The sequence below is a fragment of the Pelmatolapia mariae genome, linkage group LG20 (assembly GCF_036321145.2).
Source record: "Pelmatolapia mariae isolate MD_Pm_ZW linkage group LG20, Pm_UMD_F_2, whole genome shotgun sequence".
In the NCBI taxonomy this organism is placed as follows: Eukaryota; Metazoa; Chordata; class Actinopteri; order Cichliformes; family Cichlidae; genus Pelmatolapia; species Pelmatolapia mariae.
The window spans coordinates 39,415,564-39,442,518 of record NC_086244.1 but is presented as its reverse complement, the minus strand read 5'-3'; the positions used below and the strand labels follow the sequence as shown (position 1 = coordinate 39,442,518).

Below are 26,955 nucleotides of genomic sequence, written 5' to 3'. Positions count from 1 at the left end.
TTATGAGTAGCAACCTCCAGAGCTTAAAAATATTAATGCAAACATAGCAAAAACTGCAATTTCTGCATTTACCACTTGAGTCTAAAAGTGAGTCAATCCCTGTAGACTGCCATGTTAAGGTGCCGAACATTACACAATTAAAAATTATGATCACATTATAAGAAACTGATTGTTTGTCCCATTTATAAAAACAGTTTCAAATAACCTACCTGTATGAAAAATTGCTTTAAGGTTAGGGGCATGACTGGTTTAGCTGATAGCTTTCTAATGAAACTCTCCTCAGAGTCAGTCAGGACACTGAATTGGGCCTTTTCAACATGTTTGTCCCTTTTTGAGCAGTTGTAAATGACTTCTCTGACAAATAATATGGTCTTCTTGGTGGTAGAGAACTCCAAGAATTTTGTGCTTCAGCTTTGTTCAATGAAATACTGGTATTTTATTAATCTTTTACCTATCAGAAGTGGCTAATATATACATCACCATTGCATTACGGATGTGCACATTATGGAGCTTATTAGTATTAGTTAATAACCAATCCATCCTCTTGTCCAAATACGGTCACTTGTGGTTAAAGCCCTCAGACACGAGCCAAAACGCTCACACTGATGCTTCAAAACGTGATAAACTAGTTGTTGAAAGCATGCTGACTGTGCCCATCCCTTTAGACAAAGTTTCCAACATGGCTTTCTGTAGATTCAAGCCATCAAAAGGTCTAGTTTGCTCATATGTGATTCAAAGCAGAAGTTTACTTGGCAGTAAAGAAGTAAACTTTATGACTGTTTAATTCTTTCCAGCTTTTTGGGGGGGCGATTTGAGATTTGTGATTCTTTTAATACAAGAAAAATATCTAAATTAGTGGAAACATTGTTAGTGTGAAGCTGACTGTGATTAATGATTCTGATGATTCTGTTTTCTGTTTCTACCATCCATTAATCCATGGCCAGTTGTCTGTGTATTTGGACAAGAGCTCCCATCAAGCCCTCATGGCTGCACTGAGGGAAGCTGTTACCCTGCAACAGGAAACCTCCTGATTGGACGTGCTGTCAATCTAACGGCCACCTCTACTTGCGGCCTTAATGGACCAGAGCGATATTGTATTGTCAGTCATCTGCAGGTCAGTCACACACAAACTTCTGAATGTAAAGTGTAAAGAGCGAATACAAAGAGCATGCCCACATTCATTCTGAGCATGAATTGGTAATAAGTGGTAATAGCTTCTCATTATATTTGAAGATCCAGGTAATGACAGACCACATAAGTACATCGTTTTCTTCCTTTATTTGAATTTACCGATTGATTTTTCTACAGCTGTTTTTTTTATATGCACTCTGCTTGACTCTCACTTCACTATCGCTCATCACATTGCCATTTCCCTCACAATACATGGCAGACTGAGTAGTGCAAAGAAAAATGAGTTGGCATGTTCTGTCTATAACACATTCATCCATCTTCATCGTTCCCTCTGCACTACTCCATCTTCAATTGTTCATTTGTCTGTTTGTTTGCAGCCTTGTTTCAATGAGCAACACTCGCTGCACAGGCCCCAGCAATGTTCCCTCTAAGCTGCGCACGTGCGCAATTGCGCACTGCTGGCCCGGTCGTTGCACACAGAAAATCTGAGTTGCGCACAAAAAAAAAAAATCTAACCTGAATTGAAATTAAAATTAAAACTTCAAAAATTCTGTTTTAAAGTGTTAGTCAGTAAGTGACTGGCTGCTCCCATATGGGTTTAGAACAATGCCACCTTATCCCATAGTCCAGCCAATGATGCGATTCACATTCGTATATACGCAGCTAATCAACGTGGTTGACAGGCTATGACAGCGTCCTTATGTGCCGACACCGGTGTTTTAGCTAGCAAAGCGGCGTGGCTGATGTGGAGTGAAGCCACGTTAATGACAACGTGTACAACCATTGGAGATGTGAGCAGGACAGACGGAACAATTGACGGGAAAAGTGTGGACTTTATACCAGTTTTTAAATTGTGTTGATAGGCCACGTAAAGCCAGAGTTATGATAAAAAATATATGCAATGTTTGGTTTTCTTCCTGAATAATATCGTTGTTTATATTTACTGTGGGAAGAAACGGTTAAAACGGCGTTTTATAAGGAAAACCCTGGAAAGCAGTCTCCGCCTGTGAGCAAAAACAACCTCCCCACCCGTCCCCCCACAGCCTTTCCTATTGGTCGAAAAATGTACCATGTGGACCAATCAAAAAATGATATGGCAACGTGGCATCTAGTTGTTAAGAAACGGGGGGAAGTTTTAGGAGTGACGGCGGTGTTTTGAGATGTGAGAGATTTGAGACGTTTAGCGCAAATCTTGTGTAGTTAGTGTGTAGTGTAGTTTTTGTTGTGTGTGTCAGAACAATGAGGCGACTGCTGAATGTTACAGGTGTTACAGGAGTGATACATCTCCTGTTGTCAGGCCTGCAGGTATCAGGCTGTTGTTCTCCTTTATCTCATAGTGGACAGAAATTATTTTCTGGAGTGGCACAAATAATTTGTGTGGCATCAGATTTGATGCAGAACAGCTGATTGTTCTGTAAATAGTTTATAATGTTTATTTAAAAACGCCTTGGTTGCGTTTTAAAAAAAAAATTGCTGCAAAAAAATTTGTTGTTTGCCAAACTGAGGTATTTTTTTGAAGAAGTAACTATATAATTAATTGCCCAACATTGGTCATTATATACTGTATTTTGCAGACAGAGAGTTACAGAACTCTCTCCCAGACCACAGACTCATACTCATAATACAAGTCAGAGCTTTATAAAAAAGAAGAAGAAGAAGAAAGAAAGTTGTGTTTTCAAATTTGGAGTTCAAGTTATTTTTACTTCCAATAGTGTTAACATACATGTCATGAACAAGATTTTTTTACATTTTCATTGTAAGTGGGCTAAAGCAGTTAATTAAAAGTAGTCTAACATAAATGTAAATGCTGTAATTTGATTATTTTAATAAACCATGTAACTTGGATGGATTAGATGCTGGCGTGACCACAGTGCACACGTCTGATGTCGCTCACAGTGGTCCAAGGGATCGCTCAGGGAGTTTGTGTGATCGCTCAGACACATTAAAAATTAGAGGGAACATTGGGCCCCAGGTGTAGATACACAAGTCAACCACACCTTTTGTATATTTTTTTTTTTGTGGAGCTATACTAATACACACATATATGATGAGGATGTTTTAGTGAAATAAAGCAGCTGCAGTTATTCAGGACAAAATGATGTTATAGTGTTCATTTCTGCAACGTGCAACTTTTTTTTTTTTTTTTACAATAATACGTCTCCCAGCATGTTCACCATGCTGTTGTCGTTCACGCTGCCTGCATTCATGCATTTCCGTGCGTCTGCATGTATGTGCCTGCTCTTCCTTTGCCTCGGGGTAGGAATATTCACCACATTCAACTTCCAGCTCAGCAAGACAGCCTTCTACTGCAGTGATAGGAAGGGTATTGGGTTCAGATTGTAATCAGTCACAGTATTTAATGTGTGTTTATGCTGCTTGTGTTTTTCACTCAGTGCTTTTGAGTTGTGGACTTTCAAGTTCTGTTTATTATTCATTGTTCTCTGTTGATTGTTAGCTTGCTCTTCATTTCTTTAGTTTTTATCACCCCTCAGCTGTAAAAGGCTGGTGGAGTTTTGTTTTCAGGCAAGTGGCTAGGATACCTATGTTTGTAAATCTGATAACTTGAGAACAAGGTGACGTAGAAGCTTCAAATTGATACCATAGCGGCATCTACTAAAAATCTCTGAGAAATCTGAATCTCAGTGACTACTAGGAAGCTTGGGTGTAGCACTGGCGGTTTTCTGTACTGCGATGGTTGTTCACTTCACTTTTTCTTTATTTTTATTTCTGTTGGCTGTAAAAATCTTACAAATTGTATTTTTCTCTGAGAGTTAAAATATGATCCAAAACAGGACACCTGTTTGATGACCTTGTATAAAATTTGTACATAGACTAATTCTCTGTTTGAGTATGTATGTCCAGGAGGAGACACAGATCCATTTGGGGTTGTGTCAGGAAGGTATGAAGGAGCATGAGGGCCAAAGAAATTAAATTAAGTACAATAATAAAATACATTTTTGTTTTTTGCAAGTAGAAATTAATTTCACTGGATTTTTAAAATTGTAATCTTTTCAAAATTAATATAAATTTTGATAATAACGTTAAGATTTCCATCACCTCTTTCATTGGGTTGCATAGAGGGAATCCCTGGATTACCTTAGCAGGTGGATAACCAACTTTGTGTGACTGCTTATCGTGATTGCTGAGTTTAGTGTAAGTGAATCCAGATAACAGAAAAATACCCTGGTCGTGTTGAACTTGTGTTGTAGTACAGGGCCTTGTTCATCATTTCCCGCCGAGCTGTGTTTTATTTCTCTAAAAATGAACACTGATTAGTGTCTGTGTTAGTTTAAATTGCTTCAGTTGCCCTTTGTTATTCATTGCACTGTTTGTCTACTGTTGAGTTCCCTTTTTATCTTCTGTTTGGATATGTAGGCATTGTTTTTCTTTTTTTGTTGGATTACTGCCTCAAAAAGGTTTATTTATTATGCTTATTAATTTGGGTCTACCTTCACACACAAACATGACACAGAGACCGGATTACACTGTTTCCACTTTGTGTCATTGAAGATGCAACTGCATTTAGGAGCTGCACTCACACCAGTTGTATTAAAGACTTTCAGAAATTGAGAAGAAAAAGGTCTAAAAGGAGACAAGAAAGCAGGGAAGGAAGAAAGTCAAAGAGAGAAGATTGTGTGCAGGAGAAAGGATAATATGAATTTCACATGTGGTGCTGAGGTAAAAAGAAACAAGAATGATGAATCAAAGTGGTAGTTAATTTTAAAAAAGTAAAACCAGCTCTGCATTATAGCAAAAACAATGTTTTCAAAACAGCATCAAACCTAGGTGGGTGCATTGCTGACCACGACTAACTAATTAGTGATAAATATGAGCTGATCACAGGGAGTGAGGCTCACCAGTGTTTAAAGTGTTTTTGAAATGTGTTGTCCTCACATAGCAATCCACAAAATGTCAGGTTTGTGTTGCTTGGCTGGATCCAATTTGGGTATAAAAAAAAGAATTCACTTCAGTTATTCTCCCACCACTGTCACCAAAACCCCCAACCATAACATTTCTATTCTTGCTGGAAAGATAACCATTCTTGTAATGGCGGGCCTCAGATATGTTATTTTTCCTCTTGCTTATTAGCTCAGGGTCTTCTCATTCTATTTTTGTTATAGTCATTTTGAAGGTTTTGGTTATTACCTACATGTATTAGTCTTTATCTTATAAAACCAAAGGAAAAAAACCCAACAATATTCTAAAGACCTCCACATGGTATAATGATACTTGCAGAGGTAGTGGGTTGAAGTACCTACCAGCGCTCATTCAATCAAATCATTGCTTTAAAAAAATCAGCACAACAGTTTTTAAGTTTTTCTAATGTAATTAGAAAAGGCTACTTTATAAAGATTATGCACATGTATATCCATGTGCATGTGCACACATATACATCCAAATTGAAATAGTGTTTTAATGTGTGAATGGATACATCCACGCTATATCCAGCATGCCTTCTTTTCAATTCTCAGCCGAGTCTCATTAACAGCCATGCTGTTGTTAGCAGCTTAATCGCCCTTGACAACCTAATTTAGCAGCTCTGGAATCTACTGTTTCTCTTGCCAACATACCCTCATCATCCCACTCTGGTGTGCCCTCTTTCCCGCCACGTACTCCCCTTTTTATGGCCCCTCTCAAATTGAGCCCTTTTTTTGCTCTTTCTCAGCATCTCTCTCACTCCCTGGATCCCTTAACTCACCACCTCCCCTCCAAGCACATTTGTCCTTCATCCCTGGTGCTCTTTGACACTCTGCTGCAGATTCTCTGCTCTTATCTGCATCTTTCACTGTCTGCCTTTTTTGAAGCCACCCTTCATTCAAACTCATGCCCTTGACCTTGGTCACATGGTTTTATTTCTCCCATAATCTATGATTTCAAGTGTCCACCTTCACTCCTGTCTCATGTGTGTCAGTCTATTTTTTCTTCTGCCTGTACTTTCTCCTCCTATTCATGTCTGTGCTAGACTTGGACTTTTTTGCAACTCTTTTATGTTGCTTATGCAAAAATTCTGTTACAATGTTAAGCAAAAAGAGCTTCTTTTATTCGTGCATTTCATCCCGTAGTAGAAGTAGCCTGAGAACCTGTTAGATCTCTTGTTGTTGATATACTTTTAGTGAAATGTCCTAATAATATTTGATGGCATTTAGTCAGTGTTAAGGTTTTGTTGAAAGGATGTTCTGTTACCTAAATTTGGTTGAAAAGTAACAATCTGTAATCTCCTCAGATGACAATCAGACCACCTTGGACTTTTCATGTTTGTACATTTAGTACCATGACAGAGAGTTGGCATGCTCCTTCTGATGATGAATGTTGGATTTTTGGCAGACTTAAATAGAATGAGGACACTCATTCATGGCCTCCTTCTCTCCTACTTTCTTTGTTTGATGCTTCTCCTCCCTTTCTTCAATACCATAACCATGAAAGCCATGAAAAAAGTAAAGTAGGCTCGCTTTCTATTTTAACAATTGAACTTTTTTCGAACTTAAATTTGTTGTTATTTTTAAAAAGAAAACTTTTTTCTGTTTCCTCAGCAACCAGAGAAGTGTTTTGAGTGCAACTCCCAGCATCCCTACGACCCGAACGTACACTCGAACAGCCACCGCATTGAAAATGTGATCTACCTCACAGACAGCAACGGAGTCAACACCTGGTGGCAATCTGTCCATGGTGTGTGTGTGTGTGTGTGTGTGTGTGTATAATAACTATAAAAAAAAACATGATCCGTGTGTTCATTGTTTGCCTCCATCCTCATATATTTATATATATGTGTGTCTGTGAAGAATATGTTTCCTTAGATTGTGATGCACTGTATGAATAGGACTAGTATTACCTGGGGACCTCTAGTGATGTGCAATAATTATCCAGGTTGTCTGTGATGTTAACCCTGTGTGAATCTGTGATGTATCTGTAAGTTTCAATTCATGTTAATATTTCTACCGCTACGATCAGCATACTGTGGACACTTCTAAATCAGTCTAACTCTAAATCAAAGTTTGGACAGCATTTTGAAGGCAACTTCAGATTTCTTATGATTCAGCATGTGGACCCACTTACAGGTAGGCCAAGGTCAAGTCTTGAAGGATGATGAGAATGATAACAAGCGTAGCCACAGATGTCAATAGGCCCATATAAAGTACAGACTTTTCTTACTCCATGTTTTTCTGTTTTCAGAGAAACAGATCTGAAAAAATTTCTAAATCAGATAAACTCTCCGGGTTGAACTAACCCCACGTCAATAGGTATTACACCTAGACCAGAATAATACATCTAGACAGCAAAATAATACGAAGGCAAATGGTCCTTCACAGAAAGGTTACTGGGTAAAGGTACTGATGCTACATTTGTGTTCCTGTGGGAGTAAGAGCAGGACTCTGGTATTTCTCGAATGAGGGAAATCTGAAAAGAAAAAAGGTAAAGGTCTGCAACAGTCAATCAACATTCATCAACAGTTATTTTCTCCACAGGCCAGGAGAGTGTCAGCATCAGACTGAACCTGGAGGCTGAATTCCACTTTACACATCTCATCATGAAGTTTAAGGTACATGCACTTTTCTTTCATGTGTGGGTAGCTCCATGTGTTGTATACCTCTGTTGGATGTGCAACTCTGTATGTGTTTAAGCACGTCAAAGAACATAATTCTTCAGGTGTGTGTTTGTTATGTACACTGAGAAGTGTGGTGGCTGCATTCCATCAGACAGAAATCCTTTATCTGTGTGTACAGCAAATGAAAGGTTCAGATAAGTCTTTCGTACTCTGTCTCCTCAGACTTTCCGACCTGCAGCTCTGGTCATTGAGCGTTCAGCTGACTTTGGCCGAACATGGCGTCCCTACCGCTACTATGCCTCCAACTGTACCAGAACCTTCCCCAGCATTCCCACCAATGGCTTGCACCATATCAATGACATCATCTGTGAGGAACGCTACTCTGACATCGAACCCTCCACTAATGGAGAGGTAAAAAAGTTTAAAAAATACCTGTAGTAGTAAAGAGGCATGAAGAAGAAGAAAAGAAGTTCAGCACTTTTGCTCTTTGTTACCCTTTCTGCATCTTTTAGATTTAAGCCCACTCAAGGATATACATCTCTGTAGTTTAAGCCTTATGCAAAAAACACAAAATTGAATTTATACAAAAGTACTTTCTTTATATTCCTATATATAGGAAAATGAACAGTAGGCAGCTCAGCGATTTATTCAAACGTGCAAATAGAAATATGGTGTATGAGGCAAAGAGCTGAGTATTACTTCTTGATGGACATTCCAAAGCTCTGTTTTGGCTACCTTTTGTTCCATGACAGAGATTCTATTGGCTGTAGATAATCACCACATAAGACTTGTTCCCACTGATCTTCAGTCCAGTTGTTATGGAATTTGGCATACCTCATCTTTTCTTCTCTGTTTGCCTTCTTTATGATTGGCCTTTTGACAGCCACCCTTCCACTGAGACCATTTCTGAGGAAACCAGTGAATAGTATCAACTAAGCATCAACTAAATGAATGAGCTAGGGCCGATTGTATCTCTCAGGTCTTGTATCAGGTCTTTGCTGGATTTTTCTTTCTCTATTTCTTAAGGATAAGACTTTCAGATGCTGTTCATCTGCTGTAGATAATGTTTTTTAGCCCTACCACTGATTTTGTCCTTTACTTGACCAATTTGGGATTTTTCATAGCTTCGTGGGTTAATTGGCTGCTTGTAACAAAGTATCGAAAGATTTGATATGTGTTGTTTGTTACATTTTTTGTTATGTATAGAAAAAACACTGTTTTATTCCTTGATTTTGGTTCCCTTTTGTGTTTGAATGATTCTTAGGTCAGTGTTTAGTGGTTTAAAAAACAAAAAAATGCTCCTGTGAAAATGGTCATGTACAATGACTGCACTGAAAATGAGTGAAATGCACAAAAAGGAAAAGAAAGGAACTTTCAGAAAGCCTGAAGAACAATTGTCTCTTTAAAAAATCACAAAAATATCTGGCTGCTTGGAAGTAAAGTATAAAGAAATGAGTGGTGGCTCAAGAATTCTGCAAAGTACTGCAACTCTAATCTTTTAGAGCAGCTTAGCACTATGGAGTTTTCAGCAAAGTAGGTTAAATGACACGTTTATAGTGGGATATTTTCAGCCTGCTTCACAGGGCAACATTTGCAGGAAACTTTCGTATGTGTTCATGGTAATGAAAGAGCATGTCAGTGTGGCTCATTACCCCTTACCACTTTACACCACCTACCCAAACGTCATTTATATCTGTAATATTTTTGTAGCTCAACATTATTTAATGCATAAAAATACAATGTTTTGGATGAAGGGCACGATCTGACAACTCAAGTGAAGGTTTTATGATTTCTTCTAAAATAATATAACATGCATCTGGTGCTAACAGTTTGCAGTATGTTTAAATACTAAGGGTCCCCGCAGAGGACAAATACACCTTTTACATGCTTTAAATTGCAGCCAAAACAACTCACTCCTAAAGTTTGTCAGGAATCACACTTGATCAGCAAGCAACTGCCATCTGACTTCATCTGAACCATGGCTCATGTAATTTTCTACATATAGCACCATAGCACATATAAGGAAGATGATAATCTTGCAAAAAACAATGGGGTGTCTCCCACTCTTCATGTAATATCAGGCGATTATTTTATTTGAAATCATGTGGTCATTTCACAATAAAACCCAGCATTTGTTTAAATGCTTGGTTTGTGTTTCTGGAAATAAGTGAGGAAATGCACTACTGGTTAGACCTCACTCACGTGGTGGAGCAGGTCATCTGCTAATCAAAAGGTTGGTGGTTCGATCCCACCAGTCTGCAAATGTCTTTGGGCAAGATACAAACCCCAAGTCGCTCTTCAATGCATCCTTCAGAGTGTGAATGTTAGATAGAAAGAGCATAGAAAAAAGGCAAAGTGCTTTGAATGCTCAGGGTAGAAAAGCACTATATAAGAACATTTACCATAGAAACATAGCGTGTTTCTTTAAAGCACACTGAGTGGTTAAAAAATATGACTAGAACTTTATAAAGAGCAGTTGGAAGATATCAAGGTATATGTGACCAGTCATTGCATATTTTCCATTTTGTGCAAATTTGTGTTTAACATTTGTTGAAGGTTTATAGAATTTCCTTAATACTGCAGTCTAATGAAAACATCTCTTCTTTTATTTAAGGTTATTTATAAAGTGCTGGATCCTGCCATTCCAGTGAAAGACCCTTACAGCTTAGATATTCAAGGTCTGTGAACACTTTTTATTCATTTAATGCATATAGTATTCTCATATATGTTCCCCATAGAGAGATTGTGTGCATGAGGAATTTCATACAGAAAATGCCGAACCTTGTTCCTTATGAAATAAGACACTGCTTTTTTTTTATTATTCTGTATTCTAACAAGCTAATGCTGCAAATAAAAGCTTCAAATGCTTCCTGTCTCTTTTATTTGTTTAGCTGAGTCATCTGGATAATCAAAAAGTCATACTGATGTTCACGGAAAACATTGCACTTAGAATAGAGTTGCATCAAAAGAGCCACATTTGGACATAATTATGTTTTGACTTTGATGAAATCTTAACCAGAGATAAATGGATTGTGTGAACCATCACTGACCTCACTGACACGCATTCATCCCAAACAAAAACTAGCAAACAGTACAAACTGGTGTTGGGAACACTCTGTTTTGTTACCTAGCAGTCGCACCTATGGCAACGTATTCACTGTGTGCACAGCCCTTTTGATATAGTAGAGGTTGGACAGACATTGCTGATGTTTAGGTCACACCTCTCCCTCACTCATTTACCATTTTCCCACCATTGTCCACTGCTTCAAAGAACTTGTCATTCTACCCAGGAACCATACCCAAATGTTTCACACAGTCTTTGGTGGTTTAGTAACCAGCACTGTTACTGCACAGTAAAATAACACCACTGGTAAATATAAAGGGTTTGTAGGGAGGAGACAAATCCCTTTAGAGTTGTGTCAGGAATGGCATCTGGCATTAAATTCTGCTAAACCAAACATGCAGAATTACCTGGATGTTTGAAGGATGAATGAAGAGCTTTAGGTAAACACAAAGACCTGTCGTTTGGGTATCCTTTTCAGATAATACATTTAGATATAGATTACATGTTAATACCAGGTGTAAATATTGTACAGTGCTTTACAAACTCGTCTTATTTTTCATCAGAATTCATCATCAATCAGTACATTTCTAACATTTACTGTCTCATCACACTCCAGGTTCATGCAGAAAAAATGTAGAAAATACTAACACTTGCTATTTCGCTTATGTTTGTCAGTCAAGGAAAAAATGTGCATATTAATGAACTGTCAGCCTCGTTTTTTAATGTTGTTTATCTTGCAAATCTGGCTGACTTTTTAAAAAACATTTCCTTTGCAGATCTTTTGCGCATCACCAACCTGCGCATTAACTTCACAAAGCTCAACACTCTGGGAGATGACCTTCTGGACCGACGCCCTGAAGTCCTGCAGAAATATTACTACGCTATCTATGAGCTGGTAGTGCGAGGGAGCTGCTTCTGTTACGGACATGCTTCAGAGTGCGCTCCTGTGCCGGGGGTCGACGCCAGGGAGATCGGCATGGTCAGTTAGTGGATGATACTGCCAAAAACTCACTGAATCTGTAATTATCAGCATATGCTTTGTAGGACTAAAGGAAAATGGAAAATTATCTTCTTGTTTAAAATAATCAACAGCAGAAAGCTGCACACACTTGCAGCACAGTAAATCACAGCCTTCTCATTTGCAATGCCCATACTAACCATGTCACTTTTCATCCTTGTCACCTTTCATCTTGCTGTGCTCAGATCCACGGTCGCTGTGTGTGCAAACACAACACAGAAGGCCTGAACTGCGAGCGCTGCCGAAACTTCCACCATGACCTGCCGTGGAGACCAGCGGAGGCCGAGAACCCTCACACCTGCAGAGGTGGGGCAAATATGCACTCCTTCAAAATTCAGATGGAAACATTTGTAGCTGAAATTCTTTCTTTATAGTCGTCAAATGTGCTTTTCTAACCTTTAGACTATTTAAGGAAATAGAGAACAAGCTCTTTGTTGGTAATACCAGCAGCACTGCAGTCAGCTGATGAAGTTGGCTTTCTGTGACTGTGACAGTATCTGAATATGATTAATGGGGCTTTTTGTCAACCAGTGAAAACATATTTTCACGTTTCTTGTTTTACAAGATAACTGAGACACTTTTTGGGGGTGTAAATTAAAAATAAATCTATGCTAGAAAGATAAATTAAGATGTATGATGTATGTAGCTATGCAGGGCTACTCTGGTGTCCAGGAATAAAGATATAAAGCTAGAAATTTACATTATAGGTCACCTCTAAAGGAGATGGGAGAAGCTAATGCGATGTGATAGTTTTTAGGGTATTATTATTATTATGACGCCACCCAAAAAAAGATGGTCAGCATGGTATTCATGTTCCTCTAAATCAGGGGTTTCGAAGATAAGCCCAAAGCCTCCAGACAGCTAGACAGCTTCGGACATGTGATAGAAGGCATCGATTTCTGACTCTTTACTGTGTTGTCATAGCTTTTATAGTTTTTCCTACTCGTAAAGACCTCCCCCATTCCCTTTGATACTACACCAAAGTAATTAATCGAAAACAATAACAGTTAAAACACAGAAAAGTTCCAGTTTTTTCACTTGGTACTGTAAAAATTTTTTTTTTACAATGACAAGTTTTTTTTTATTATAATTGCTACCATAACTTTAAACATTTACGGATTTTTTTGCTGACAGATTTCTTTCATTTACTACAGCAGCATTTTTTTATCATGTAAAAAAACTGGACTTGTTTTTTACGTTAAGCTGTTAAACATTTAGTTAAACATCTTTACACTGACAGATGGGAGAGTTTTGCTTTGTGACCCAAGACGTAAAATAAGTTTGCCGTCCCTGCTCTAATTGCTCTTTAACTGTTCTCATTTTGTTTCTGCCTGTTTCTGCAGAGTGTAACTGTAATGGCCACTCAGACCAGTGCCACTTTGACATGGCAGTGTATATGGCAACGGGTAATGTTAGTGGAGGAGTTTGTGATGACTGTCTGCACAACACTATGGGACGCAACTGTGAGACGTGTAAACCTTTCTACTACCAAGATCCAAACAGAGATGTTAGAGATCCACGGGTTTGTGTCTGTGAGTCTCTCATACCTTGATTCTCTCCTTTGGTACAGGAATTCAGTACTGAGTATAAAAAAGGAATTTTGCTCTGAAACATTAAATTTTCCTGTCATTCCTGTCACCTTTTACCTACAATCTCCATCATTTCTTCACTTAAGCCTGTGACTGTGACCCAGTGGGGTCATTGGAGGGAGGCGTGTGTGACACCCACACCGACTTTGAAATGGGAATGATTGCAGGACAGTGTCGCTGCAAAGTCAACGTGAAGGGGACGCGCTGTGATGACTGCAAGGAGGGTTATTATGGACTGAGCCAGAATGACCCTTTGGGTTGCCAACGTATGTGTTCATCTGCCGCCAAAATGTGTTTGAACATTAATAAAAGTAGATATCTCAAATCTTTATGTGCATTCATGTTTCTGTGTCTTTATTCATCAGCTTGCAACTGTGACCCTCGTGGCATCATTGTGATGGGAGCTCCTTGTGATCAGATCAGTGGGGACTGCTCCTGTAAAAGATATGTCACCGGCCGCTACTGCAACCAGTGTCTGGTTAGTAACAGTCGTTGTTCTGTCTCTCAGGTTTCATCCTAAGCTCATGTCCAGGTTTGCTCAATAGCAGGCCTTGAATGCATGAAAATGTACTCTGTGTAGATATTCCAGTGCAGTCCAAGAATAAAAATAAGGAGGTGAAAGTGAGGATCTTTAAATAATGCACTGGAAGATGTTTGTCTTTGACTTGTTAAACTAATGGGGCCATATTTTAAAATCCTGTGTGGGATCTATACCTAAACCGTGCGTCATCACAGCAAGTTTGTATTCAGCAATCTGACTGAATCTGAACTGGCTGACATGATTGCATTAATCACCTATATGCACTGGGCTGTTGTTTAAAAATACACTTTCAATAGCGATATTTTCTTGCTGTTATTTTGGTAAACTTGGCCTGTGTAATGACAGAGAATACAGTGCAGTGAGCTCTTTGCAAGAGTTGAAACTGCCTTCATTTACAGCCTGGAAACCTAAACATCCATATTATTAGATGAGGTGACCAGAGAGGATGGAGTGTGTGCGCTAATGAAACACTGAGTGGAGTTTATGTCTTGATGCATGCACAACCATCCAGGTTAGGAAATCCCAAAAAGTTGATTCTGTTCATGTGGATGTAATGTTTTCAGTGGGAGAAATGTTTTTGTTACTCATCCAAGTGACTGCTTCAGCCTCTGCTGACTGCAGATTAGCCATGGATCACTAGCACGATTACAAATAGAACTGCTGCTTTGAGTGTTTATGATAAAGCAGCAGTGTACAAAAAAAGTGTACATAAACTGTGAAAAAAGCTAATTGTGAGGTTTGTGTTCCTCCTACAGCCTGAATACTGGGGCCTTAGTAATGACCTGGCAGGCTGCAGACCTTGTGACTGTGACTTTGGAGGAGCCTTCAACAACAGGTAAAAAGATTTTGTATCGTCTGTGTTCTGCTTTTAAGAACTAAGCGTTCTGTAAATTGCAAGTATTTCATTTAGATGCAAAAAGCATCAAGTGGACACGAAGTGAGGCTGTGACTCATTCAGTCTGATGGTCTGTGCAGACAACAAATAGACAGGAGATTTCAAGAACACCAGTAAAAGGCTGTCTACACATTGTTGTATGTCATACTTAAAGGTGCATGATGGAAACCGGCCAGTGTGACTGCAGGAGGCACCTAATTGGCCGGCAATGCTCTGATATGCAGCCCGGGTATTTCTGTGCTCCGCTGGACTTCTACAAGTATGAGGCCGAAGATGCCACCGGACACTCTCCTGCTGACCCTGTACTGCCGGTGAGCGCAGCAGCATGGTGCCGTGTAAACCACTTATTCACATTTCCGATCATTGGCTCATACTACTAGGCTGACTACTTCAAAACAACACACTGTAGAATCTAACTTCAAAAACTTTCATTTTAAAAGTATTTTATTTGAAGAAGCGAATATTGTAGAAAAATGCTGAGCTTACCCCAAACCCCAAATGAGTAGATGAAAAACTCACTTAAAATCATAAGCTGGGGAGAGCAAGCCATTTGTAAAGTTTAAGGAAGGCCATTGTGCAAGCATAAACCTAGAACTTAGACGTGTTTGTGTCTCATGCGTGGAGCAGGTTTGAAATACTGATTGATGGTGGAGAGGTTATGTAACCGCTTTTCAAGAAGATGGTTGTGAGCTCAAAGTGAGAAAAAGCATAGCTGCTGCAAGAAGACACATGAGGTGTTAAAACACACAAACAGATCTTAGTAGCAGCCCTAAATTTGACAAATTCATTAAAGCGCTTAAAGATTTTAACCTGGGTTTATAAAAAAGGACTGCTGCTGATTACAGCTACTTTATAGTTTCTGCATCTGCTTACCCATTCAGGAGGATTGGATTGTGTGTGTGGAGTCACTCTAATCCAAGAGGTATATTTCCATCTTGTAACCCCTAATAGTTTCCTTTGGGACCTTTCTGTTTGTGTAGAGAACTCCTGTCATATAGTGGGATCTCTGTCACAAAAATTCATTAATTAAATGGACACGACTTTAATTAACAGGCTTTTTTTCTTGTTTTAGCAAGAATGTGATACATGACGACTGTATCCATGGAAGTATGTTCACATAGTGTGGCTTTCAGTAATGAGCTGTATGATCCAACCTTTTCACTTAGGAGACCCCAAAGGTCACAAATCACTTACAGTATCTCTATGTAAAAGACACACATCTCAGCATCGTTAACAAAAGGTCAGAGTCTCTTCTTCTGCCTGTCTTTTGTATTTTTTGGAAACTGTGTGAGCAAAAGAAACATTTCACTCGCCATAATGCATCAGTTATTTATCCTTTATCACATTTTTAGCTTTTTATTACGTTTTTCAATTATCCACAATTGGAAACAATGACCAGAGTAACTGGCTACAACAACAGCTTCTGCTGGTGAAACTGGGAGCCCTGAGTACTTTGCACCCAGACCTATGTCCTGTTCCTGAGTTTTGACAGAACTTGCAACCGGTTGCAATTTCCGCATGTAAATGGTTTAGCTCGTTTATCCTTTCAGCCACATCCAAGGGTGCGTGGGAGCTTGCCGAACCAGTCTGCATGTGTTTTGTGGGCTTCGAGAAGGCTGCATTTCTCAGTATGTCCTGTGGAGGAGTGTTTTGGTTTTATAGAACATTGAACTCATTTTTGGGAGATATCCCAAAATGAGCTTGATCTACATGGCTGGTGATAAGTCAGCCTCTTTCTCAGTGGAATGGGATTTCACCAGAGCTGCTCTCTGCCACCACTTCTGTTTATTGCTTTTATGGAGAAGAATGAAAAAGATACAGAATTTCTAGGCACAGCCAAGGTGTAGAGGGTGGAGAGTTTGGTGCTCTGATGAGTTCATCTTTGCTTTTTGCAGATGATGTGGTTCTGTTGTCTTCATTGAGCCATGACTTCCATCTTGCATTGGAAGAGGCTTGGGTTTGTAGTTGAGTGTAAAACGGTTATGATGTGAAGTCTGAGGTGATGGTTCTCAGATAAAAAGGGTGGAGTTTCCACTCCTGGCTCGGAGCAAGTGGCTGCTGTAAGTGGAGGAGTTTATGTATACTCTACATCGAGAGGGCCATTTGAGATACTTGGACCATCTCACTTGGATGCCTCCTGGGCACCTCCTAGGTGAGGTATTTCAGTCATGTCCTAACAGGAGGAGACCCCGGCATATGCCCAGGACACTCTCGAGGGTGTCCTTTGGCTGCTTTGGGAACGCCTCGGCCTCCTTTAAAATAGCTGAAAGAAGTGGCCGAAGAAAGGAAAGTCTCTGCTTAGACTGCTGCCCCTGCAACCCAGATGGATGGACCGGATAGGACCAGACTGATCACCAGACTACAAAAGGGTCCCCCCCATCCACCCTGTTTCAACAAGGAGATCTTGTCACTGCGACAAGTCTGTTCCTGTTATCGCCAACTAATTTTACATGCCTATCAGACTCCATTCTTCCCCACATCACTGTTTTTGTTGTTTACCACGTGTTTGTACCCACATTTGTACATTTGTTGTTCCCTGTTTCTGTCTTCTGTACTCACTACCTGCTTCCATCCTCCTCATCATTAATAGACACACAGCATACAATAGTTCCTCCTTTAGCCCTCAGGGCAAGCTGCAACAGTCCTCACTTACAACATCACAGCTGCAGGAATGTAGGGAAAACTGACTTCAGTGACTCTGGAATGTTATGAGAAGAAATGTGAGACACTAAACAAGTGAAGATGTTGCTTGAACAAATAAGGGTTGGTGTCTTTAAGTTGTTAAAGTTGCTGGATGGTGTAGAATAAGCAAGATGTAGTCAAAGTCCTGGATCTCTGTGCAGGCCTTCACAGCTGAAGTAATCCATGACATCACTAGACAGATCACAGATACCGACATGTCATAATTCATTATTGCTGTACAACAAACGGCACACACACAAAAACATCTCATATTTTTCTTATCATTGTTTCTCTCTGTTACACCCCAGCAATTTGAGCACAGGAGACAAAACCAAGGTGAAGGTGTTTTGACGTGTTTTGCTAAATGTTCTATGCACGAAAGACTCAGATCATTTCATCTCAGTTTGATAACTTTTGATAAAAAACATTTTTTGTTATTTACCTGCTTGTGAAAATTTGTTTGTATTTGTGTGGCGTATATAAATTTGACACTGTTGAAGATGGGATGGTGGTTTTTTGTGTTTTTTGTGTGTGGAGAACTAGAAATAAAAATGTTATTTTCCATAAACAGTCAGTTAAATGTCAAAACTCTCCTCTTCTCTCCCCTCCAGGGCCAAGTTCGTCAACAAGCAACTAATGACTGTGTTCAGCACCTCAGCAACCAGCTCAGGAGGCACCGGCGGCACCGTAACATTGCCAAGTCACAGCAACATCAGGCAGCACTGAGACGTATTCGACAGCTTCAACAAACAGTATGATTTTTGTTTCTTTTATTGACTTATTCATTTAATTTTTGGTTTGTGAAGACCCCTAATAGGAACAGGTCACCACTGTACTATGCCTCTTTTATACTGAGGTGTTTCTGTTATTTAGCCTATGCTTACTGATATAAATTGCATGGAAAAATAAAAGAAACAGTCATTATTAGACTACAACCTCCAATAAGACTCTGCAGTTGTATCAGGAGAGTTAAATAGCAGAGCATTACTAACGTCTACAGTTTTAGGCGTTTGTGGTCATGTGCACGTAGACCACTTTCCAAGTGGACGTCAGTTTGCCTAATTAAAAGCTTAACTGTCAAATCAATGATATCAGCACAAACTAGTCAACCTGAAAAAAGAGTGTGGGGGTAGTGGGTACAAGACCACCAACACTGGGACAGATTAAAGAACAGGAATCCCAAAAGAGTCAAAAAACATAATGAAAAGTGATATAGTTAAAAAGTATTCTTTATTATTTAATTTTAATATATCAGGTCTTGTATTAACAGATGGTAGACTGGAAGTCAAAACAGAGATAAAGAAAGAGTTACTGTTGGAATAGCGACATTATTGTCATAACACTGATGGGGACACTGGTCAAGATGATTTACATTTATTTGGTAAGCTTTGGTCATTTTAAAAGTTGTTTTATGAGACTTTTTCCTTCCACCGACCTTTAATTCTGGCAGCTGCTGGCAGGAAGTCAGTTATGTCAGTAAGAGGAAACAGAATATAGCACAAGTATTGCATAAAGTAGAAGTGATAATAGGTCAAAAAGAAAGCCATGCTTTGGTGATGTGTCTTTGTTATTCAGCCAGATGTGAGGACCGTTCATAGAGAGCACACTCTCAGCCATATGGTGACATGGACAGGACCTGGTTTTTCCCGTGTTAAAGATGGCGCTGGTCTGGTTTTCACCATTGATAACATACCCTATGCCATGGAGTATGACATCATGATCCGCTATGAACCTGAGGTGTGTGAGTATGAAGAGAATATGATGTTTTTTGTTTTAAAAAAAGCAAAAATATAAGTAAAAGCCTTTTTCCTTTTGTGTGTAGTCTACAGAGAACTGGGAGGCTGTTGTTAGTATTACATCTGTAGAATTGCCCTCCAGTCTCCGGTGTGGAAACCTACTACCTACTGAACAGCTCTACACTGTCACTTTGCCACACCACAACAGGTAACAGGACCTGAATGAATGCATGCGAGTGTGCATGGGGTTTGCATGTAATCCAGAGAGGGAGCCATCACAGCCAGTATGTTTGCAGGATTTGTTCAGGAAAAATTGCATCATTGTTGTAACTGTAACTTGCTCTGAGTTGGGCTTATTCCACTATACCCTCCTGCAGTTTTTGGGACAGTAAGTTTCTGGACTCTAATAAGCAACCATCACCTTAGAAATAAACAGCAGCACCGAGAGCACACTCATTGATAAAATAATTAACTGCAATTAAAATTGTTTATTTTCCAACTCTGTGCCCTAAATCACCAGATTAACAATTTTCTGCAACATTCATCTGTCGCTTTTACAGCTATGTTGCATTTTACTGGTATATTTTTATAATCTTTATAGATTTTATCACCATTTGATAACATCTCTATAGTGGGTGACACTCGCAGGGATCATTTTCTGTGGGATAAAATTTATATTCCTTTGGAGGAAGATCAGCACTTTAGACTGATCACTGCAGAGTCAAAGTCATAATTCTTCATTTATTTGTATAGAGAAACAGAGGAAACATAAACAGGGTATTAGTTAAAATGCTCAAAACTGAAACGGTTTAGCTTTTCTGCTGAAAAGCATTTCAGAGTTTTAACTCATCTGGAACTAAGACCCTGCCCGGATCTGGCACTTCAACCGGAGCATATCACAGCTTCCTTTCTCTCCCGCAGTGGATCTGTCAGCTAAAACCAATTAGTAAAGTAAGACCAAAACACAGACGCAGGAGTTACAGCAAATATGGGTAGCTCAAATATGGAATAAAATGCTTGTTCTAAAAAACAACAGGAAACAAGCTGGCATGGTACTGTTCTGTAGTTTACTTTCATATTGGGTGTTTTCTAGTCACTAAAACCTGTTTTAACTGCACAGCACTAAGCCCTGTTATTGATCTCATTTGCCATGCTGTTTTCAGAGAGAACCACATTTATAAAACCAAGGCTTACACTGTGTTATTTTGATTGGCATCTAACTCTCTCCCTCATGCTCTCTCATCAAGTCTGCTAATTTCTTACATTGTTTTCTAATTTTCTGCTCTAAAAGTATTTGCTTAGAAATTAACACATTGTTAGTGTTAGTGACCAACAGAACTTTCTACTCCTATCAGTACATTTATTGTGATTGTGACCCAATGCTAATTTGTCCTACTTAGTAGATATGACTCTAAAACTTCGTATGCTGTCATAATAAGTTTAAGGCACAAATATGCCAACATAGCTGGACCTTTTTTCAAGTGAATGACAACCAGGATTTGTCACTTCACATGCTTTGTAAATGTTGCCTCTCCACACATGAAATGAGAGTGGAAAGTAAAAGTAAGATAAAGTATAAAACATATCTATTATTATATGTTCTTTCATGTTCAATGTGTTCTTACAGATACATCCAGATGCCCAGACCATTTTGTTTTGAGCCCAGCAATCGTTACGTGGTTACAGTCAGGTTCCAGCGTCATGGCGCCACACACAGACATCTCACTGCCTTCATTCTTATTGACTCGGTGAGCTAAGACTGGAAGCCTTCCCCTTTCATTATGCCCTTCTCATTCAGAAGTGCTGGAAGTTGACATCACCATGGCTTAGTCGGCTTTGGCTGTGCTTTTACTAGTATGGCTGTTAAGTCTGAACATGGTCCAATTGAGCTGCAGCAGTGGGTGGCCTGTGGGGGTGTTGCTTGGTGTTTTGCACCGTCACATTTCCCCCTAGTGGTGGGACAATCCAACTGCAGTAACAGAAGTTGCGAAATGATTGTACATATAATAATAATATACATTTTGATTTAAGAACTTAAGATCACTTTCTTATCATTCCTGTTTACATTAATTGATGTAGCTGTCTCAAAGCTTTCCCTTTTCACCCAATAGCTGGTATTGATCCCTAAATACACGGAGCTTCCGGGGTTTCAAGGTAACACACCAGAGTCAGAGCAGCGTCAGGAGGAGATGATCCGCTACATGTGTCTTGATTCCTTTATGATCACTCCGATGCCTGCACTGGCTGAGATGTGCTCTAAACTCATCTGCAGTATTTCTTCCATTATTCACGACGGTGCCCTGCGTAAGTAGACACAAAAACACGAGGATGACAAATCCATTCAAACTCAGCACTGTTTTTAATGATAAACATTTTCTTTTGTGTATTCCATTTATTCATATCTGCTGTATCCAGCCTGTGAGTGTGACCCTCAGGGCTCCCTCAGCGGTGAGTGTGACGTGGTGGGAGGTCAGTGCCGTTGTAAACCCAACGTGATTGGCAGGCGCTGTGACCAGTGTGCCCCGGGGACCTACGGCTTCGGTGTGAGCGGCTGCACTGGTGAGTCTGCTCACTGATCAGCTCAGTCTGTCATATAGTTCTGTTTATAAAACTGTGATTTCACACAGTAATCTTCAGCACAATAAAATATATATACATTCTTTGAGCTGCTTGCTCATCAGCGTTCTCTTGGTTTCAATCTTTTCTGATTTTCACTGTGAGCAGCTGTCTGTGCACTTGTAGCCTGATGCTGAAATGATAACTGTTAATTCATTTCTACCTAAAAATACACAACAAATTTCTGCAGCACTGTGAGGTTTGTAAGAGCAGTGTTAGTTTTAAGTGAAAGGCAGGACAAATCATGAATGATAATTTGAGTATGTGGGAAGAACTGCGTAACAAGCTTGTTCGTTTGATTTGGGAGTTCAAGGTCATCCTCTTCAAGTGATTTTACACAAGCGATCCTTGGGGACATGAGACACCACAGAAAACTCAAAGACATTCGCAGACCTAAAATGTCGACTGTTAAATAATCACTGACAATATGAAATGTGCAGGTCCTAAAGTTTAAAGTTTCACAACTTCTAAGGATACCACTGATTAACATATAGCAGGGTGTTAAGTGCGTTACAGAGTTACCTAGGCAACCAGAGCCCAGAATGTTCCCTATAGTTCGATGAGATTATAAATCGCTTCGTGTGTGAACGCCCTTTATATACTTTTACTTTCAGAAATAGAGCCAGGGAAGGTGTATTTTTCTCTGTAACTCAGAAATAAAGCACTGTCTAAGAAATCATTTTGAAGGTCAGATGCATTCAGTGGCTGTTTCCTAACCTCTGTTTCAGCTGTAATTTTCTGAAGATTTTCTTCTATTTTCTTATTCCCTGCTCATGAGCTGTTTTACAAAATAAACATTGTCATAAATCCATTTATTACTCAGGCTCATTTTCCCCGTCAAGGAGGAATACAATATACAATCACCCTGACATGGTTTTGTTGGTTTTACTGACATTGTATTCGAGGCCATGTGCACAAACGCACACCTATAATGAATTGTAGGTTAAATGATGAGACATGTAGACATGAAATATGTAAATCACATGTGCGACTGTAAAAATGGGCTCACATACTCTGTTCTCTATTAACGAAGCTACTTATTCAACTTGCTGTTTTCTTTCTTTTAGGAGATACAAATCAGGGCCATTTAGAATAATAATAATGATCATAAGTTCTCTAAGCAAGATTAAGTGTTCAACATAAAGCAAATCAGAGAAAAGCTTATAAAGTGACACATTTGCTGTTTCTAATGGGAAAAAAAAAACTTTAAAGAGTCGTTTTATACACACACGTTCATGTAAATATGAGTGTGACTCATTGGTAAGACAGCTGTGTTTATAAATATATATAAATATATATATTCATGTTTGGGGAAAAAACAGAATATAACCCTCTAAACTCCCCTACCCAGCCTGTGACTGCCACTCCGACGGCTCATTGAGCCACCAGTGTGACCCAGTTACAGGCCAGTGTCAGTGCAGACTAGGAGCCACCGGGCGGCAGTGCTCTGACTGTCAGCCGGGCCAGTGGGGCTTCCCCAGCTGCACCCCCTGTCAGTGTAACGGCCATGCAGACCTCTGCGATCCCCGCACGGGAGAATGCCGAGGCTGCAGGGACTTCACAGCAGGACATCTCTGTGAGCAGTAAGGAAAATTCAGTGCCACACTTCACACTTCAGCTCCTTTGTCTGAGTGATCAAATTGAAAGCAAATCTTTTATCTCATTTTGTTGCAGCTGTATGGACACGTTCTTTGGAAACCCAGCACTTGGATCAGGGCAGCACTGCCGGCCCTGCCCCTGCCCAAATAACCCCAACTCCGATAACTTCAATGCGTTATCTTGTCAGGTTGACCACACCTCTGATCAGATCATGTGTAACTGCAAACAGGGCTACATGGGTGAGCGCTGGTTCATACTGGTTCATTCAGGCCATGTTTGACTGACAGCACTGTGCTGTCAAGTAAATGAAAATGACTTTTAAAACTTGTATCTTTATTCCAACTTTTCTCTCGTAGGTCTTCGGTGTGACCAGTGTGCCCCTGGTTACTATGGCAACCCTGAGCAGCCTGGCGGACAGTGTTTCCCATGTGAGTGCAATGGCAACATAGACACCCAGGATCCTGAGTCATGTGATCCCAGGACTGGCGAGTGCATCAAGTGCCTGTACCACACTGACGGCCTGTCTTGCGCCCAGTGTCAAATCGGTTACTATGGCAACGCTTTGGCCCATGATTGCAGACGTGAGTGATGACAAAGTCACTGGATTACATAATCTTTAAAAAAAAACATGTGGGTGTGTGATTTATGTTTTTTTCTCTGCACATGTGTTCCTGTTCTTAGGCTGTACCTGTGTGACTGCTGGTACCCTACAGTCTGCTTGCAGCGATGGACACTGTGACTGTGATCGGCAGACTGGAGCCTGTCCCTGCAGGGAGCATGTGGTAGGCCATAACTGTGACCAGTGTGCACCTAACTACTGGAACTTCGGTCAGGATCGGGGCTGTGAGCCGTGTAACTGCAACTCGCAGCACGCTCTGGGAACTCACTGCAACATGGTGAGGAAGACTGCAAGCTTCTGTCTAAAGAGGGCCTCAGATGTCCTTTTTGATATGCTTGTTGTGTACTTGTATTGGACCAGTTTGTGTGCTCTTCAGTTCACAGGCCAGTGTCACTGTCATTCAGGCTTTGGAGGTAAACAATGCACCGAGTGTGAGCTGTTCCACTGGGGAGATCCACGGGAGCAGTGCCACGGTAAATCACACTGTGACTTTTATGAACGCCATGTAACGTCTTACATCACAGGTCGCTTTTTCTGAGCATGATGAGTGTGAAAAATAATAATTCACAATCATTCAATAAAGAATATAATACATTTGTGTTCCACGCATTGCTTTCAGATTAAATGGGATCAAAATAAATTGCTGCTAAATTGCTAAATTGACAGTCAGATTTGGTGTGTTTGGTTGTTTGTTCTTAAATGTGTTTTTTAAAAATCTTGTTTTACACTAAATTCATACTTACTTATTATCCTCAAGAGCCGATGCTTTGTGCAACGTCTGGATTTTAGGGATCTGTTTCACCTGTACCGGTCAGATCTACAGCTTGGTCAGCATCTGCGGTTATGTCTGAAAGTTTCTGGACAGTTGTGTTTATTTCCAGCTGTGACTCAGTACACCTCAATGCAGGTTTGAAAAAACAAAAGAAAAGATGCCATTAAACTGCAGAGTGTCATTTCATTTCAAGACAATAATCAATAATATTGTGCTAACCTTTGAAAGGATACACCTTAAACCTCCTGGAAAGCATTTCTTCTTCACACCACCCCGCAATCATTCGCCACTTTTGTCTTCCTTGGATATTTGGGTCTTTTCATGTTGATGTGCTCACCGGCGTATTCTTCTTTTCTCAAGTAGTGTTCAAACTCTCGCTGTTTGATGGATTTACTTTGCATTTTTGCACCTGAACAATCACATGGCACGAAAGAAACAGCTCCCACTTATCCATGAAACAGCTTTTGAGATTTTCCGCATCTGAAAATAGGGGACTGTGTATAAAAAAAATTCCTCAGTGGTTAAAATATTATTGTTCAACACGATGAATTTAACCTGACAGTTGCTTCTTTATCGAAGTATTTTGTAGAGAGTGCTTTATAATAAGATGTCATCTTAGCACTGGTTTTATTTTATTTCTTTTCTTTTCTCCAGTGCTCTTCTTTATGATTATTCCCTGTTTTGCTTTAATATAACCTAGATTTAGTGATATGAGGTGTGGTTACAAGTATTTTATTTAGAGGTTCTGTTTGTTTCTCTCTCTCCTCTACTTAGAATGCAACTGTAACCCAGAGGGCGCAGAGATTGCCCAGTGTGACAGATTAACGGGTGCGTGTGAATGCCGGGAAGGAGCCGCGGGACTGCAGTGCAACCAGTGCGCTCGTGGTTTCACCGGCATCTTCCCAAAATGCATCCAGTGTCACCCGTGCTTCCAGCTCTGGGATGACGCCCTGTGCCAGATTAGAAGGGACCTGGATCACATCCAGTCCAGAGTGCAGGAGATCCTGAAGGGTGGCATCACACCGGGAGCTGGGGATGCACGCATCAAAGAGCTGGAGGGGAAGCTGAAGCAGGTGAAGGATCTGATCATTACGCAGGACAGGGACAGGGTCTACCAGCTCATTGGCCAGAGCATCGATGACCTCAGGTGAGGAAATAGCAGCATGTCGTTTGGTGTTTCTCATCAGCTACTTCAATTATATTTTAAGAACATCCTGTATGTGTTTCAGGGCTGAGATTGCCCTCACTGATGGGCGTCTGATGGCCATGGGCCAAGAGCTAAATACGACAGCAGAAATAGACAGGGCACTCCGACACACGCTGGATAACATGGAAAAAGAGCTGCGGGGCCTCAACACCACTGTGGGTGACGAACAGAAGCTGCTTGAACTGTTCAGCTCAGGGTTTGCAGGTAATTTGTTGCCATCAGAGGCACAAGTGAAAACCTTGAACATGTCACATGAAGCCTCACTGCTGTAAATACAGGAAGCAAACTGTGAAGTATGCCACACACACACACACACACACAGACACACACCGTTTTTGCTCACGATCAAGTGTTTATTTATAATAATAATGCACCGTGACAGCTCATTCCGGTCCAGCCAGCCTCCCGCTCGACTCTGCCGTCACTATATAGACACACAGAAGGAAGACACTCATGACACAATCGCCACCACCTGTGGCTCACCTGCCTCCCGGTACCACCCCCTTAGCCCACCGCTCCACCACTCCCCTGCAGCTACGCCAGGGACCACACCTCCGCCACACAGACTAAATCCATATCCAGTAGCAGAGTAGGTTTTATACATTGCTTTTAAAAAGCTGCTGGTGTCTCTCACAGATCAGTTTGAGAAAGTGAAGCAGTACTATCAGGAATCGCTGCAGGCTGAGATGAAATGCAACGCTTCGGTGTTTGGTCCTATGAGTCCTGTGGAAGAGTCAATTAAGACCAGAGCGCGCACAGAAGACCTGCTGGATGAAATTGAAAACGACATTAACCGTAATGTGGCTGCTCACAACAAGTCACTCAGCGACCTACAAAAACAAGCTCACGACCTCCATAAACAGGTCAATCACCTGAGCGACCAGGTAAGCAGTGTGTTATAATGAAAAAATGTATGTTGGGTTAGGGTTATGTATGTACCCT

The 26,955-nt window shown here is 40.3% G+C and overlaps 1 protein-coding gene across 4 annotated transcripts in view; it reads left to right on the top strand.

Moving 5' to 3' along the window:
- lamb2l (laminin, beta 2-like) overlaps positions 1-26,955 on the top strand; it is a 53,362-nt gene that overhangs the window by 21,794 nt on the left and 4,613 nt on the right. For 3 of the 4 annotated variants that reach the window (XM_063464511.1, XM_063464513.1, XM_063464512.1), the window contains 26 exons: positions 945-1,114; positions 6,663-6,798; positions 7,596-7,669; positions 7,898-8,086; positions 10,290-10,353; positions 11,516-11,718; positions 11,943-12,063; positions 13,101-13,289; positions 13,433-13,612; positions 13,712-13,824; positions 14,643-14,722; positions 14,937-15,093; positions 18,076-18,216; positions 19,040-19,201; positions 19,287-19,408; positions 20,828-20,948; positions 21,312-21,504; positions 21,616-21,759; positions 23,168-23,399; positions 23,491-23,654; positions 23,772-23,996; positions 24,097-24,311; positions 24,411-24,507; positions 25,581-25,953; positions 26,036-26,217; positions 26,650-26,897. In XM_063464511.1, the coding sequence (XP_063320581.1) occupies positions 945-1,114; positions 6,663-6,798; positions 7,596-7,669; positions 7,898-8,086; positions 10,290-10,353; positions 11,516-11,718; positions 11,943-12,063; positions 13,101-13,289; positions 13,433-13,612; positions 13,712-13,824; positions 14,643-14,722; positions 14,937-15,093; positions 18,076-18,216; positions 19,040-19,201; positions 19,287-19,408; positions 20,828-20,948; positions 21,312-21,504; positions 21,616-21,759; positions 23,168-23,399; positions 23,491-23,654; positions 23,772-23,996; positions 24,097-24,311; positions 24,411-24,507; positions 25,581-25,953; positions 26,036-26,217; positions 26,650-26,897 (4,295 nt within the window). The remainder of the gene's footprint in view (positions 1-944; positions 1,115-6,662; positions 6,799-7,595; positions 7,670-7,897; positions 8,087-10,289; positions 10,354-11,515; positions 11,719-11,942; positions 12,064-13,100; positions 13,290-13,432; positions 13,613-13,711; positions 13,825-14,642; positions 14,723-14,936; positions 15,094-18,075; positions 18,217-19,039; positions 19,202-19,286; positions 19,409-20,827; positions 20,949-21,311; positions 21,505-21,615; positions 21,760-23,167; positions 23,400-23,490; positions 23,655-23,771; positions 23,997-24,096; positions 24,312-24,410; positions 24,508-25,580; positions 25,954-26,035; positions 26,218-26,649; positions 26,898-26,955) is intronic. The other variant, XM_063464514.1, reaches the window with a different exon arrangement.